The sequence below is a fragment of the Lissotriton helveticus genome, chromosome 4_1, assembly GCF_964261635.1.
Source record: "Lissotriton helveticus chromosome 4_1, aLisHel1.1, whole genome shotgun sequence".
NCBI lineage: Eukaryota > Metazoa > Chordata > Amphibia > Caudata > Salamandridae > Lissotriton > Lissotriton helveticus.
Genome location: NC_136063.1, coordinates 1,813,680,978 through 1,813,697,804, shown reverse-complemented (window position 1 = coordinate 1,813,697,804; position 16,827 = coordinate 1,813,680,978). Strand labels below are relative to the sequence as shown.

Here is a 16,827-nt window from a genome sequence, read left to right as displayed (position 1 = left end):
AATGGGCATGCACTGCAAGGCAGGAGTGAGCACCAGGACGGCTGGGCCTTGTGTCATCATAACAGCAAAAGGTCAGCAGTTCCAGTTACTTATATGCAGAAGTTTAGCGTGCATCCGCACAGAGTTAGACCTGTTAAGCATTACAAGCACATTTTTAAGGCCAGGAGAGCACTCAGATGCAGCCTTATCATCTGTAGTTTAAACATGCTAATATGTACATCATTGTTTGTCGGAGGCCACAATAAGTCAGCCAGCGTCTTATGTTGTCAAAGCAGTTGGCATGCGCGTTTCTTCCAAAAAGACTTCATGCCTTTCAGGATAATAGAGACTTGCTGCAAAGGGCGGCAGTTTGAAGACAGTCGTCTTAGTATGTTTTACTTTTTGAGTAACATTATTGTGTCATAGGCCATAACATTAAGCTGAATAAAGATTCAGATGAAACCACTATTCAATGAGTGCAACGTCCACTGTATGAGTTGGATGTATTTGCTATTTCAGCCGCTGATGTATGCCTTTAGTGGTGAGAGCCTGTCTGCTACATCCTTTCACTGATCTGGCACTGGCTGGATCATCTAACTGTATTTTCTATACCTAAGGTGGAGGATGAACCTGGGGTAGAGACCCCTGCTTCCGCACTTCTGCCGCTCTTCTGTGCAGTATGAGACCATGATCCTTCATCCAAGACCCAGCCGCACTATAACCAAGTGACACGCCAGTGTTGACTGCTCAGTGTTTAGGAGTCGACTCCTGTGAGCAAGTCTACCTGTCCAGGGCAAATCTCTGCGACTCTGCTCTACTGCTTGTCCTCACCACACGCCCTCGGCGCCTTTGCTAATTGTTATCTGCCTTCATCAGATTGCCCAGTAGTGCACACACTTCAAATAAAAAATAAAAAAACTATTTAAATCAATCTTTACAATGCAGGAGAACATCTCCTTTCAACTTGAGAGAACTCAAGGTCATCATCTCAGTACAGGAACAATTATTTTTTTAACAAAATGTGTACATTGTTTTGATGAAATAAAAAAAATATTTAAAAACGTAGGTACGTCTTCCAAGATAGATCCCCGCTCCCCTCTTAGACTCTGAAATGAACAAATAGACTTAGATTACACAAAAAGAGTGTATCTGCAGGCAGAAAAGTGCCTCCAGCACTTTCCACTAACTTTTGTGTAGGCTGCCACCTTCACTAATGACCTTTTATCGACTTGGGCTGCACTCCCCTGGTGCAGACTGGTTTTTCAAATGTCCATGTATCTTCTTTTTAGCCTAGGTTTTCTGTGCGTCTGTCCATGGTGGTCATTTGGCACTGTAGCCGATTTACTTTTAGAACTGTCAGCTCTAAAATCTACACTTGTTAAAATTCAGCAGCCACTTAAAATACAAAGCTTCTCTTGCTACTTTTTCTTTCTGTTCCTCCTCGGAAAGAAATGCAAATGTTGAGTCTCTCAGGAGTGTCCAACATAGGTCTAGGAGAACCAGATCCATGCAAGATATTCAGCTATCCATGTGCTATGTAAACTAATGCAATTGAGAGTCATTTTATGTGGGTGCCTTCTATTTGGATATCTTAAATATTTGGCAAGGGTCTGGCCCTCCTAGACCTACCTTGTATGCCCCTGTATTTTCTACAGCGCAATGTCTACTTTTCCGTCATAACGCAGTCTTGAAGTGGTGCTTGTCATTGCTAAGGTGCAAAGGATTAAATAATACACAATTTAGCTATTTTGAGAACAACTGACTAAGGATGCTATGGTTTGCTACCAAGTTGGTAATATGTCAGTTCAAATACGCCAGTCACTACTGACTGTAATATTTATTAAAAAGAAATACTTTCTCCAGCATGTGTGTGTTCTTGGCACCGCATTGCCAGTGCAGCCCATGCCATTGACAGGAAGTGTGGGTGGGCATATTTATGATATAGATTCACAGTGGCTGAAAGTATTAATAATGTGGTCATAATAATAAGAAGTATATCAGTAAGATGAATGTTATTGACATCATATTTGATTAAAAAAAAATTAAAAACATGTGACCATTTTTCAGAAAAGCTGTTTTTTCAAAATCCTGACTGTAATGCCCTGGGTTGCATGGGTGAGGCTGACTTATGTATTAGTTAGGTTGGCAGGGCTGTAGGAGGCCTGATTTCTTGGATGACCCCATTAGGGGCAGGACTCCCTATTTAAGTGCATGCCTCAGATTAGTCCTTATTGAGGTTGCACCATTGTTGTTTTAACACAAGACAGAGTGTAGTAGATTGTTTGATGAAAGTGCAACTCTAAAGATGATTTTGAAAACATTAAAAATCTGTGATCCTGCTGTTTTAAATGAAAGGTTATATTAAACATAAAACTATGTGAGCAACATTGTAAGAATCGGACCACCTTATAAGCGCTGCTATGTCATGTATGTTGGCTTATGGTATAATGAAATTGCATGATATGTTATGTTGTTAAATAGTATGGTGTGCCACGTTTTTCTATGTGTTATGTTGCTAAGCTTTTATATTGTATTATGTTACTGGGCTGTGATACGTCGTACCATTGCTGATTTAAAGAGTGTTGCAGGCAGATAGAGGTCTACTTAAGTGAACTAAGACACACGAAGGAAGGGGGTGGGATCAAGAAGGTTTATACAGCCTCTCCCTTGCGTGGGTGACGGGCACCATCCAGCAGTTTTCCAGCTGCATCGCCTCAGTATTTGTGGGCAGTACCAGCTCCTCTGAGGCATATTTCCCCCTGAGCAGGAAGTGAATTCAGAACCTCTTTGCATTCTTCCTCTTTGGGGGTTCTGTATTTCTCTTCTCAGGGAGAGGTGGTGGGAAAGCGTTGCTTCTATTGGGATGTTTACAGTGTCTGGCAGCCCCAAGTTGCGCAGGCTGCTTTCCAAATGAGGCTTGGTGGGAGGTAGGCTCAGCCTGGCCTGTTTCCTCTCTCCTGATATCCTGCTTCCAACTGGGTGATGGGCCTTGACCAGCTCCGACACAGCAGGTTGATCGGACCCTTCGTGCAGATGATTGCTCTGGCTCGGCTCTTCTTGGTCGGATCCTCAAGACCAAAATGAGGCAGACTTCCATGTGGCTTCAGTCTGCCACCCACACTCTCCCCTCAGGTGCCAAACATTACAGATAAAGCAGTGACCTTTGATGGAAAACATGCAGAAGAAAGTCATACATATTTAGTGGTGCTTCTCTGGTCTATCTTCTATGTTCTATGTAAGAATGTGGGTATGACTGGGTATCACAATGCACTGTAAGGTCATCATTTACTATGTTTTAAAAGTTAATATATTTCAATATACATTGCAAAATATGTTGTATAATGCACAGCTTTTGCCATAAAAAAAAAGATTATTGGGGGAGAACCCCCCCTCCCCAGCCCACTTGCAAGACTCAGGCTGGCTCGCTATGTACCATAGAGAGACTGGTCTGACAAAATATACCAGGGCTGCTTTGGGTTCCAAGTCCGGCCCTGGCCTGAGAGCGCCTGACTGGATCCAGAGCATGAGGGGCCCCCTCCATGTACTTTGCAGGGGGGGCCTCAAGTTTCGTTACACCACTGAGGACCAGATCTGGTGTTTAGTCATGTCTCGGTCAGGAAGATAGTGTCTGGTTGTTGATCCACCAAAAGATCGAAGACGTCAGCCTGATGTTTTAGGAGGGAGCGACACTTGCTAATTTAGAAAGAAAAGTTATTGGGAAGAGATTGCTTAGATTTCATGTTGCATTGTATGTGCTGAGGAGCTATAGTAGTGGATACTGACACATTACCTAGGCCATGTGGATCAGTGTTCAGGGCCGGACTGGCTGTAGTGGGCACCGGGCAATCCCCCGGTGTGCCGCACGGTTGGGGGCCGGTTTGGGGCCCCTGGGGGCCGTTTTTGTTACAGGGCCATTTTTGCAGCATAGCTGCAAAATCGGCCCTGTGACAAAATCGGCCGAAAACCGGCCCTGGCAAAGAGCTTGGTGGCACCCCCAACCCCCGGGGGAACGGGGGCCGGCCGAGCACTTTGCCTGGGCCGGTTTTGGTTCCCAGTCCGGCCCTGTCAGAGTTCACTGTAAATATAGATTTTTTTCTGGGCAAAACGTACTGACTAATGGAAAAACAAGTGGAACAACGTATTACACTCTTATATTACTCAATAACATGGTGCTGTATAGCACATCAGTGCAAATATACACCACCTGGACAGTCTAGGTTGTTTGGCCCCTGAAAATCTATCTTCTTTGAGCATAGATAAACTAGGTATCTGTCATGAGGACATGGCCACTGTGAGAAAGGACATTCTCCCCCGACAAACAAAGAATCCAGAAGATCACCTTTGCAATGCAAGTATTGTAAAATTCAGGCTGATTCTTGGATTCCGTTTTAAGCATCCTTGTCCATTTAAAGACTTGGCTGTCGTGATACAAAAATATGAGCATTCATTTGATCCTTAGAGCATGTTTGTTGTGGAAGTGTTACAAATGCCAACAATGACGTATCTTGCCAGAAGATATTAAAACTGAGTTTTGAAACATATTGCATTTTAAAGCAATGCATGTATTTTGCATGCAATTAATATATCATCGTACTTGCCATTTTCTATTAAAATTCTCTGCCTGTTATGTAAAACGAATGTAACCCTGGGTTAGCTAAATTGAATTTTTTAAAAGAAATCTTTGTGTTATATTAAAGGGTACTGCAAACGTGTGATGTGAGCATTTCATTAAAATGATTCGGATATTTTCAATTTGAAGATAACTAGCCTCGGGTTCTCTGTGGGTCACATCCAAAAAATATTGATTGGTTTTCATTGCTATCAAAATAATGCCACTCTCATGCTGCTTGCATTTAATTAACACCGTGCCTCTGTGTGACAGATGCCGTTTATTCTGGAAACGTTCATTTTTGGATGGGTTGACTCAGATCAGAAAGAAGCCTTTCTTGCCAGGGATGCGTGTTTTATTCTGTGTTACATAAATAAAACGAATTTGATGCAGCGTGGGCAACTAAATTCGTTTTATTTAGTTTTATCAGTACTTACCTCTAATGGTCCATATCCCGCATTTTACAACCCACCACCCTGACCCTCCCCTGCCTGACGTCACCACCCCAGTATAACGCCCGGCACGGGCCGTGCCTGACGTTTTGGCATCTCTGGAGTGGGGTGCAATGCACTTCCCTTGAGGCTACAATTTACATTGCATTTTGATTTTTTGATAGACATTATTTACAACTTATTAGGTATAGTTTAGATTTTTTTTATGAAGCGTTAATGTGACCTAATGGCATTAGACTACAGAGGTTTACACGAGAACCTTATAATGCTACCAGGTTTTTTAAAAATGAGGAGATTAGATGATTTTCCCAGAATCACAGGCTGTTGAGCCAAGTCTCTATGATTAGATATTTGGGACCTGTGTCCTAGATAAGCTTTCCTCCTGTAAATACAAACCAAACGAGTCACACAATCAAATGAGCAAACTTGACATTTGACGTTTACATAACCCACATGGACTATATTCACCACCTATGACAACCAATTCAATACTCTCACCATAAAAGGTTGCCTTCTCAATTGCAACTCACTGGTCTCACAGGCTTCTACCCCAAAAATTGAGCCCATAGTGATCTCTGACCATGCCTGTTTATCCTTTGATCTTAATAACTCTAAACCACAGAAAAAAATTGCTTCTGGAGAATGAAAAAATCCTTGATGATCCAGGAAAAAAGTACCTCATAATTATTTCAATGATCAACTTCTCTACAGAAAATAAGTCTTCAGATCTCCCCCTAGAAACTATTTGGTATGCAATGAAAGCTACCAGTAGATGAGTAATTATACCTATTATGGTAAAGAAAAACAAAGCGATAAATAAAAAGTTAGACTCCCTAGGATCACAAATCAAACTTCTAGAAGCAGAAAGATCACATACTCATGAACATTAGATCACAACAAAAAAAAACACCTTAAGTAAGAATTCAATAAGATTCTGAGAAAAAGAGCCCATGCATTTATAAATACCATCAAAGTTAAAGTCTGTTAGAACGAAACAAGGCAGGGAGAACCCGATCCCTTCTGTTGAAAAACAAAAAGATCTCTGGATTTCTGCAATAAAAGACAACCATGGCGCCTTACAATCGGACTCAATCAATATTATAGAACCTTACTTGCTTTCTACACTGACCTTTACAATCCCAAGAAATCATGAAACAGTGATCTTTGTCAAAAATCCCTTGACTCCTGGACACTACCTACACTTACTGAGGAGACACTAGTAATGCACTCAACAAAATGAGCGAAAGCTCAGAAATAAAAAGGGATTTTGAATCACTGAAATGAGTCAAGGATCTTTGGCCAGATGGCTTCCCTACAACGTTCCACCAAACCTTCAAAAACACACTGTTAAGCCACATTCAGTGCTTCCTGTGCATTCTGATTTACTTGGTGAAGGATGAGCCTCTCTTTTCTTCCTTCTTGGATCTATTGATTGAGATATATGATTTCTAAAGATTCCACTCTCTCTTTCACAATGTAAGATTTTATAACCTGGAAAGAAGTGTAAGTAGATCATGGTAAATGATTGCTGGTAGCTGTAAACCTAAAATGGCACATGCTGTTAGTCAGAGTGCAGTAATGTCCAATCGTGGTACATATGACAAGGAGGGTCATTGGAACAATCTGAGATTTCGGCATTAGCTGGTTTAATAATAACTTCACTCTTGACTAACAAGCTAAAGAACAGAATGTGGGATATGTGGGTTTCCAGAGTCATGTCAACAATAATTATATGAGCCTACAGATTGAGAGGTCATATTGGCAAGGAAGGGCACCTGCTCTTACTAAGTCTGTTCATTTAGTTCTTATAAGTAGTACCTTTATCTTACTCCCATTGTCTTTGATGCAAGTATCTATTTAAAGATCACTAACAGAGAACCCATATAAGCATTATCAACAGGTCCTGACCCAGAATTGACATGTAGGTGCATTTAGGTTTACTCAACCTACAGTGAATTTGGTGTTTGACAATTATGATGTTTCTTCACAGCAGTCCATAATGGCTAATGTACATTAAGAGCAGGAAATAGAGACAAACCTTATAGAATGGCCCAAAAGATGGCTTATTGTAAGCAAAAGGTCGCTGATGTCACTACCTTCTTGTAATTATGAGCGGTATGAAAGATATCATGCAACATGCATTGCATCGTCCAACTTGCCATCGTAGAAGTATACATTGCCTTCAATACTTTCAACATGTCTTAATGCCACTATTGGCTTTGCCAATGCCGAAGAAGTTTAAAAGCCTCCAGTATTGGCAAACCAATAGAAGATACAACCATGTGAGGGGCAACATACTGGGCCTCAAAGAGATCGCTTTCTGGCAGACAGTTCACCACGAAGAAGTGGAGGACGGCACCCAGGACATGAACTAGGCTGACAAGTGGTGCCTGCCCCATCGCTGAGACTCACCGAAAAGGAAGGATAGAGATGGGGAGAGTCAGGGATGAAAGTAAAGTATAAGCGCTCTCTGAAAACCAAAACGTGCACACCATGGAGTGCTAAACAAGTAATGACATTAAAAAAACACAAAAGTAGTTCCATACCATCAGCAGTGGAAGTCTTCAGCATAGTCTTTCAAAAACGTGGGCAAAAGAGTTAAACTCCAAGCCCTGAACAAATACAGAAAAGGAAGAAAAGTAACCAGTAGAAATCAGTGAACTGAAACTGACAAGATAGCCATCGAATTATGAGCAAGAGTTGATTCTGTACAGTGCTGTACACAGTGCTTGTTGTGAGACCTAAAAAACAGTGTTGCTAATTTATCATCAAATTATAGTTTAATCAGCCTAGTTGATATTTTCAAAAAAGTTTATTCAAAGGTAATATTACAATATCTGATTATTGGATTGCAGATATCAAACAAATCCTTATAGAAAAGGGCACTTTTAGGGACGACCACTCAATGAGAAACCAAGGTTTTGCTTTGTGGCCAATTGCATGGAAGGCAGTGGAACATGTGGGGAGTTTGAGCTGCTGCTTTGTTGGCGTCTGTTCAGCTTTTGATTTGTGGATTGGAACACCCTGTGGAAGAAACTATCAGTGATGTATCAGGGTTCATTTCCATCCTTCAACTTTTATATTTGTCCAAGTGGGCATCAGTAGAGGTTAATCAAAAAGTAAGTTTTTTGTTAATAATGGTTTTAAGCTGTCTGCGTCTTAGCTCCACCCACATTGCTCTCTATCTACGTATCATCCTAAAAAGCTTTTGGAGACTGATTTGTTTCCATCAAAATAGAAACACTTCACTTACCCTGCTTACTCTATGCATCCTACATTGTTTTATTGGATTGGTCAGCCATTGACCTACAGAGAAAATTGCCAAGTGTAGAAAGTATTTTTGGGTGCATAAGTGGCAATACAGAGGAAGAAGCTGAATCCTATAAATATTAGGTCTAAACTTTTGTAACACCTTGAAATGGATAGATAAATTAGAATGAGCAGCATTGAGGATTCTGGCACCAATAAGGATATTGCTAAAATTAATGTAGACTTTGGTGATCCTTCATTGCTGCAACCCCGTGCAGAGGAACTATTCGTATTAGCATTCACTATTGTGCTAGAAGCACAATAACATTTCAAGATTAGCTGGCTTGGAATGAGCTACAAAGAATTGAACATAGATCACTTGCTTCACTAATGAAGATAAAAGCATTAAACGCCACCATACAAACAGTTACTATAGACTCTGAAATCAGACTCATTTTCCACAAAGTGAGAGATGAAAAAGGTAGCAAAACAAATCGCCAATAGGAGAGTAAATACAGGGACTATATGGAAAAGAGGTTTTCCATTTCCATCAAGTTTATTGGAAGTTGAGGATAACTTTCCATACATCTCTAAACGAACAGATCCAATAATAGAACAAAGGGGCTCGTTACGATAGCGTAACGATCGCCACAGAAAAGTCTGTCCGTAGCTTTTCCGCCAGTCTGCAATCGTTCTGATTGCCAGCCTGCCGGTGCTGGGCCAGTAATATGGTGGTGGTGCTCAGCAGGCACCGTCAGCCATATTACGATGTAGGTTTCATAAAGCCCTTCCATGGCGGGGATTGGCTTAGGGGGGCCCGTCACTAATAGTAAATCGCAATTTGAGATTCACTAATAGGGAATCTGTAGGAATCGCTATTTATTCTGCGAAACCTACATGCATAAGGAATTGCAATTCCTTAATAGCGATTCCTTATTAATCGCTATTAAGGAATCGCAAATCCTTTGCTTGCTGCATGTACCCCCATAGTCCTATGTTAATAAAGACACACATGCAATTATCCGGAGAGAAAAGATGTCCAAAAGTGATTGCATTAAATATTGTCAATGACCACTGTAGGATGTTTCACATTGGGATTAAACAGATACATAATTTGTTTCACAGTAATGCAGACTAAAACGCAGGCACGTCAGGTAAACAAAATATTTTCATATTTTGAGAGAAGAAGCATTGTGCATAATCAGTCTTCAATGTACACAAGTCACTAAGGGCCCGATTACGAGTTTGGCGCAACAGCGCAACAGCGTCAACTCCGCAAAGGGAGCAATAAATAAAGACTGTAGCCATATACACGATAAACCTGCCACACACCTCAAATAACACAAGTGGGTACTCTCTGACTGTCCCAAAACACACTCCATTTCTTGCAAAAGGTGAAATCTCATAAGTGTGATTAAAGAGCACTAGTAACTTAAAAGCTGTGTCAATACAAGGGTCACTCTTCATAATATTGCACACTCGGAGCAAGACTCTGGCTTAGACTGCCTTAAGGCAAACGTCTATAACCTGGATGGTAGGGAAAATTCATATGTTCATGAGAAGGGAAGGTGTAATTGGGTGCACGGGAGTCCATGATAGGGAGCTTTTGGGGTTTACTGTCAGTGGAAGGTAAAGTAAAATCCGTGTTACTGTTTCCGAGGCTGTTCTTGACATGGTCCCTACCAATTGTATAGGGATTACGGAAGATTACAGCAGGAGAACACATTTTTGCTTCTAGAATGAAACATGCATTGGCACAGCCAATATTTGCCTTTGTTGCAGGGTACTCACAGTCAGACAAAACTCCTTGTACATATAGAGAGCATACATACTGGCCCGCAGATAGAAATGTACAGACAGCCACACATGTTCATTAATGCAGACATAAACACACAAACATCAAAAATTTATCAATTATTTTGTCTTGTGTATTTTGGAAAAAATTAACTATGGTAAGTTCATCTGTCTGTAATGCAGGGCTAGAGAGAAGAAAGGAAGATTTTGGTCAACATCCATTTAATGCTGCTTTTGTTTGTTTCCTGTAGGCATTTTAGATGTGGCCCATCACGTGCAATGTTTTAGTTCGATACAAAGAGGTCAGAACATATGTAAGCTTTGAGATTTTGTTGTTGTGGTGTTAAGTCTTGTATGCAGGTGCATTTATATGGATTTATTCCCCATACCTCAAGTTGCACATTGTCGGTATCCAGGACTTCAGGGATATCCTTAATCTGAGTTCTGATGAAACACTTTTGGAGTTCAACCAAGAATATTCCAGTGAGTCCCTATAGAGCAAAAACACAAATAAAGAGCTGAAATATGATGGCTCACTTTTTAAACCGTGGTTGATGCTAAGTTTTCAGCTTACAGAGATTCAATTCACAGGTAACTTCCTGAAACATTTAGCTTTATAGCGATGGGATTTGCTTCAAGGTGAAACTACTTTATAGACATTATTTACAACAACAAAGTCCTTGCTCAAAAATAACACCATATATTTCGAATTTGTCAGCCTTTGCTCTGGAAAGTAAATAGCTTCAGGTAAACCTGCCCTGCAGGGTGATGTACCATAGAAATTGTAGGACTGTGCTTTTTTACAGCTCACTTTCATCAAAAGATTGTTTGGTTGTTTAAGATATGGTACATTTAACAAGAAAATGAAAACAATTCACAATGGACAGAACGCAAAGATATACAGGAATAAAGAAAAGCATGAGAATCAGGCGGTCAGTGGTGATGGTCTGTTTAATGCACTGCCCTACAGATGTTGGAGCAGTGGAACGAATGTGACTGAAGAAAGCGAAAATAAGAGTTATTAAGGGCTTCCAAGAGCGTTAGGCCTGGCACATAGCAGTAGTGGAGAAATCATAGTTTGTTTATGTGCACTGTACAGTATCAAAGGAAATCAGTGATCATAAAAAGGAGAAGGAAAAGGCTGTGGATGGATGTGAAGTCAGCCATGATGATGCAAGAAAACTCTTCCATTTACATGTTTTCTTTTTTTAAATGTTTGGACGAAGAACATGAGTGGACATGTAGACAGTCAAGTGTTTGTTCATATTCTTTGAGTAACCCTTGGCGATCCGCTACGGATGAAACTTCAGTGCAACTATGCAACATCTAAAATATTCAATAAGGATGAAAAGATGCTATGGCAGCCTGATGGCGGGGCTCTAAGGGCGAGTTAGCTGTAATATGCATACAGATGCGGGTAATGGGAAAGAACAGAACAGCTTGGCAACAGCAGAGCATCCTGGGGCTGAAGTGCGAGACAATATACTGATCCTGGCATGTGAGACACAGTAGCCTCGCATATCTAAAACATAGCACAATACAGAAATCCCTGGTAAGGTGAGGAATGGCAGTGTTTGACTATTAGTCTCTGGCAAAAGTGAGAAGTCTCTGGGGCATATTATCAAGGGGGTTTATCTCCGCTTTTTTGGCTTTAAAAGCCAAGAAAGCGGAGATAAAATTATCTCCCTATTACCTAGCTGTCGCTAACACCAGTTAGCGACAGCTAGTAGGACATAGCGACCATCTTGGGCCCCGCTTTGCATGTCAGTGATATTTATCACTAATGACATGCAAAGTGGGCGTGCCAAGATGTTAGCGACTGGAAACAGTCGCTAACATCGCTATCTCCTATTACCAACTTTTGGAGATATTCGTGCTAAGCGTGAATATCTCCAAAAGCTAACACCTGCCCCATAGCAGTTCTTAGCCATGTTATCCAATGGTAGGTGGATAACATGGCTAAGAGCATTAGCTCGGTAATGCATTAATATCGCTGACTTTTCAGCGATATTCATGCATTTCGACCGATTTTTATCGCTTAGGAGATAAACCTTGATAATAGCAAGGTTCCAAAGCGATAAAAAACGCCGCAGCTCGGCGATAAAAAAATCGCCGCTAAACCAACATAGCGATAATTATCGCTAGTTGTTGGTAATATGCCCCTCTGTTCCTTAGGTTAGTTAGCTGTTTCACATAGCTAACAAAAAGAAATGCAAGCTCTAGGAAACTATAAGGCTATAGCATGTTATAGCTTATCTTTTCCTCACAGTGCACAGTACAGTACAGTACAGATTGTTTGGTAATGAGTATTGTAGCCATCTTCGAAAGGGGTCTCAGAATTTTGAGACAGCCCACCTTCTTAGCTCGTTGCTTTAGAAGAACTACAAACATATATTCATGGGGAGGTGGGCCTCACTCATGCTGTAAGTAGGGAACTTCGCTATTCTGTTGCCTGAATATGAATTTAACGCCATAACCGCAGCAGCAATTTTGCCACAGTGGGGGCGTTCTAAAGGGTGGGGGGGGCTGCGTCGGCCAACGGTCGTTCGCAGCACTAGGGAGGGAGTGCTCCCGTCGGCCAACGGAACTGGTTAACCCTGAAGAAAGTACATTTGCAGTGTGTTGTTTCTCTCTGAATGAACACTAGGGGCCATATAACAAAGCTGGAGAACTGTCCCTCTTTGCACTATGGCACACCTTTAAATAGGTGCGCAGGGTGCCAACAGGGGCTGTACACCTCATTACAAGTAATGCACTGCCTCCAGGTCAGACAAGAGCGTGTGCTGCCACCAGGGCAGTGCATTAGTAAAATAAAGGGCGGTTGTTTGAATCAGCCGCCCTACCTTTCTCGTGTCAGGCAGCACCCACCTGCACTTTAAAGAGGGGGGTAGAGATCCCAAGCAGGCAGGTGCAGTGTCTGCATTCACCTCTAAGAGGGATTATGGGGGATGCATGGGACCCCCTTTGCCGCAGTCGCACTCAGTGGGAGCACTGACTGTGCACCAGTTTTTGTGGAGCACAGTCAGTACGCCTCATGATGGACTCTTTGCCTTTCCTCCTGCATCTTTATTAGGGTGCACTTCAGAGGTAAACTTGTTTCAATCGTTAGCATGGGGCCATACCGGCATTCTAATGAGGGAATGACCTCTGAAAAAAGGGTTGATGAGCTATGTACACTACACAGGCATTATCTGTTTTACAGAAGAGGGCTCATAAGCTCATGCTTCTAGTTTTGTGAAACTATAGTGACCAGGGGGCACAGAAAACAGGTGCTTATTCCTGTTGTGCCACCAGGGCACTGCTTGTAATATTACCCTAGAAGTCAGTAGGCATGGAGATCAAAACAAAGAGGAAGGCTTCACATTTGCCTTTTCAATATCATCCACTTTACACTTAGACATTGAAAGAAACAGGACTCTTAAAGGTCCATCATTTTGTATTAAAATGAAAAAAAAAAAAAATAAGTGCCACAAAAATGAATAACGTAGTATTGCAATTATCACATTTCCATTATAGGGCCATAGTCTTCAACAGTTTGGAGAACATTTAATTCTGAAGATCATGAAACACAAGGAACTCATGAACATCTTCACAGTGGAAAGAGCGTATTGTGAAATGATAGCCATTCCAATACCGGGAGTCCCAACTAAGACATTTATTGCATGAATCTTCTATAAACGTAATAGAAACATAGGGGCTCATTATGATGGCGAGTGAACAAGGGGCCTTAACTCTGAGGAAGGTTATCGAGGGTCTGGCCAAATTCCGCTCTAAAGTCAGTTATAAACCTGTCCTGGTCTGTAAAAGTGGTTTTACTATTAAATGGGCTAAGGTGGATAATACTAACTTCCTTTCATCTGTTATTCATCATAAGTATCTTGAGGTTGCTACCTGCCTTGATACCCACACCGAGGACAATGAGGTCAGGTCAGCATTTATAGATATCACGGCAATCATTAGACAGTCAGCAGACCCCTTCTATAAAAGCCATGTAGTTGGTTCAATAGTACACAGAAGGAGAGGGAGGTAGAGGGTATGTCAACTAGGTCCGCCCTCCTTAATTTATGCTGAAAAAGAAAACCCTAGGTCATGGGTTTGAGGACCTAGTCGAAGGAAAAGGCTCCAAATCACATAGTCTTCTACTAGAAGTGCTCCTACGTATTCTCCGCAAGTCGTTGCACGCCCAAGTTCGTAGAGAACTGGGATGGCCCCAATGATGAAGCATAAGCATATCACCATTGGGAAACCCTGGTGAGTGAGGGGACTCAAGAAATACATTTTTCTTTCCTGAAGGCAATCTCTGATCATATCGATTGGGAGCCTCTTCCTTCGACTAGGTCCTCAAACCCGTGACCTGGGGTTTTCTTTTTCAGTTGGTTTGATAGTGCCTGCACTAAAGCCCACACGGACCTCCACGCTGTACTCCAAGTTAAACCCCATGCTAGGGAGATAATCAATAATACATGTGAGCTTTATAAGTCAGCATTGGCAGCCAGGAAAAAGCAGATAAAGGAGGACACCTGGCACGCTCTCCATTTGGCTAGCCTGCAAAAAGATAGAGTGACAATAGTGCGTCGATAGAGAATCGATAGCACTGCTGTTGGACTTGGCCCTTTTTTGCAGGGTCATCCCTGAAATTTTTGCCTTCCTCCTATATTTTGTCTGACCTGTTGTTGGCTGTTTTATGACTCTGGGCACTTTACCACTGCTGATCAGTGCTAAAGTGCATATGCTCTCCCTATTGTAAATTGATGTATGGATTAGTAATTCCATGATTAGCTGATTTGGTTTACTTGTCAAACCCTAGTACACTGCACTGAGTGTGCCTAGGGCTTGTAAACCAAATGCTGCTGGTGGGCTTGCAGCACTGGTTGTGCCACCCACAGCAAGCAGCCTGTAAAAGTGTGTCTCAGGCCTGCCATTGCAGAGTCTGTATGCAGTCTGGTACTGCCATGTTGACTGGGCACATGCACCCACTTGCCAGTCCCTAAACCTTCCCTTTTCTTCACGTCAGACCAAGGGCAGGGTGGACTGTAAGTATAAGGTAGGACACGCCCTGAAGTGTGTGGCATGTCCTAATAGTGAATTACAGCCATTTTAGTTTTTCACTATTGCACGGCTACCTATTCCCCATGGGCCAGAATGGGCAGTTAGATTATTACATCTTATAATGCTAACTGACTCAAGGAACTAGGTAGAAATTAAAGTTTAGTATGCCTGAACTGAGAATGATCAATTGCATCTTTTAGTGCAGTTGGTTTTAACATTCTGTGTTTGAAAATACCACTTTTAGAAAGTAGGTATTTTATTGTCTAACTATCCAAGCCTGCCTCTGCTAGGTTGTGTATTCCTTATCTGGAGTTTGAGTAACAGGGGCTGGGGGATTCCAGGAGACAGGGTGAGTCTGCCCAGTGGTGAATAGAGAGATCTGCATCTAGATGGGAGGGAGGAGTTGCACCTGGGACCTGAATAGGACTGTGTCTTCCCTCCACAATGCTGGCTCCACTCCTGTGGTGCGTCTGATGTCTCTGCCCTGCACTGTGAAAGGAAAGAAGGAGTCATGTAAACAGAGTGCTCCAGGACTGACCAGAACTGGTTTGGACAAGGCAAAGGCACCTCTGCCATCAGAGGATAAAGGATTTTGGGGTATAAGTATTGGGACCCTGATCCCAAGAAATTAGATCACTTTTGGACAACAAGAATAAACCTTTGCTGAAGAGACGAACCTGAAGAAACTGAGGAGAGACTATCCCTAAGCTGAAGTGCTGCTTTGGGGATGGGCCTGCAGTGGTTGCCTGACTGCCAAAGAAAGATGAAAGGACTTTGTGTGCTTTATTCAACTTGTGAAGGATCTCCAAGGGCTTGAGAAAAGAGCTTGCCTCCTGTTGAAGTCTCAGGGACAACGGACTTCAACCACCAGCTCCCCAAGATTTCTTTGGAAGTGCCTGCAGCTGTTTCTGGGTCTTTTGAGGGACTGTGTGTCGCAAGGAGCTGGAAGCGTGACTCACAAAAAAGAAGCATGTCGCAGTCGCAGCCGCTACCGCTGCCGTCGCATCATGTAGATGTCGCCGCTGTAGCTGTCCCATTGCACCGCATCTCAAGAAACATCTTGCAACGTCTCGCAACCTCGAAGAAGCGTGTCGCAGCCGCTGCCGTCGCATCACTGAGCAAGGGTGTCACCGGTGTAGCTGTCCCATTGCACCGCAGAAGCACCTCGCATCCATGGAGAAGCGTGCCGCCTTCGCAGCTGCTGTTGTCGCATCACTGAACAAGGGTGTCGCCGCTGCAGTTGTCGCATCGAGTGGAAGCGTCTCTCATCGTCGGGGAAGAGTGTCGGCGCCAAAGCCGCCGTTGTCGCATCACGGAACAAGGGCGTCGCCGCTGCAGCTGTCGCATCAAGTCGATACATCTCGCAACAACAGAGGAGTGTGCTGCATCAAGAAGAAGACGCCATCTTTGTTTCTTTGCACCGGATCTTCAATGCATCACCGTCTTTGCGTGTACGGAACTACTGCATTTCCATCCCTGCAACACTTTCATTGTTGAAGCGTTTCGCATCTTAAGGTACATTGACTCAAACTGTCACATTTTAAGATCGAAAGAGAACTAAGCTAATTCTACCATTGGAAGCACAGTATTGTCGATTTTTGTCGTTTGTGGTCTTGCGTTAAATCTATGTAAAGAATACCTATTTTTAATATGCAACTTGTGTGGTGTCCATCTGTAGTGTTGTCTCTTGATTAC

General features: G+C 42.4%; 1 protein-coding gene across 1 annotated transcript in view; it reads right to left on the bottom strand.

Moving 5' to 3' along the window:
* The window catches only part of TNMD (tenomodulin), a 580,658-nt gene that overhangs the window by 359,007 nt on the left and 204,824 nt on the right, over positions 1-16,827 (bottom strand). The window contains exon 4 of the mRNA XM_078688431.1: positions 10,473-10,574. Coding sequence (XP_078544557.1) covers positions 10,473-10,574 — 102 coding nt within the window. The remainder of the gene's footprint in view (positions 1-10,472; positions 10,575-16,827) is intronic.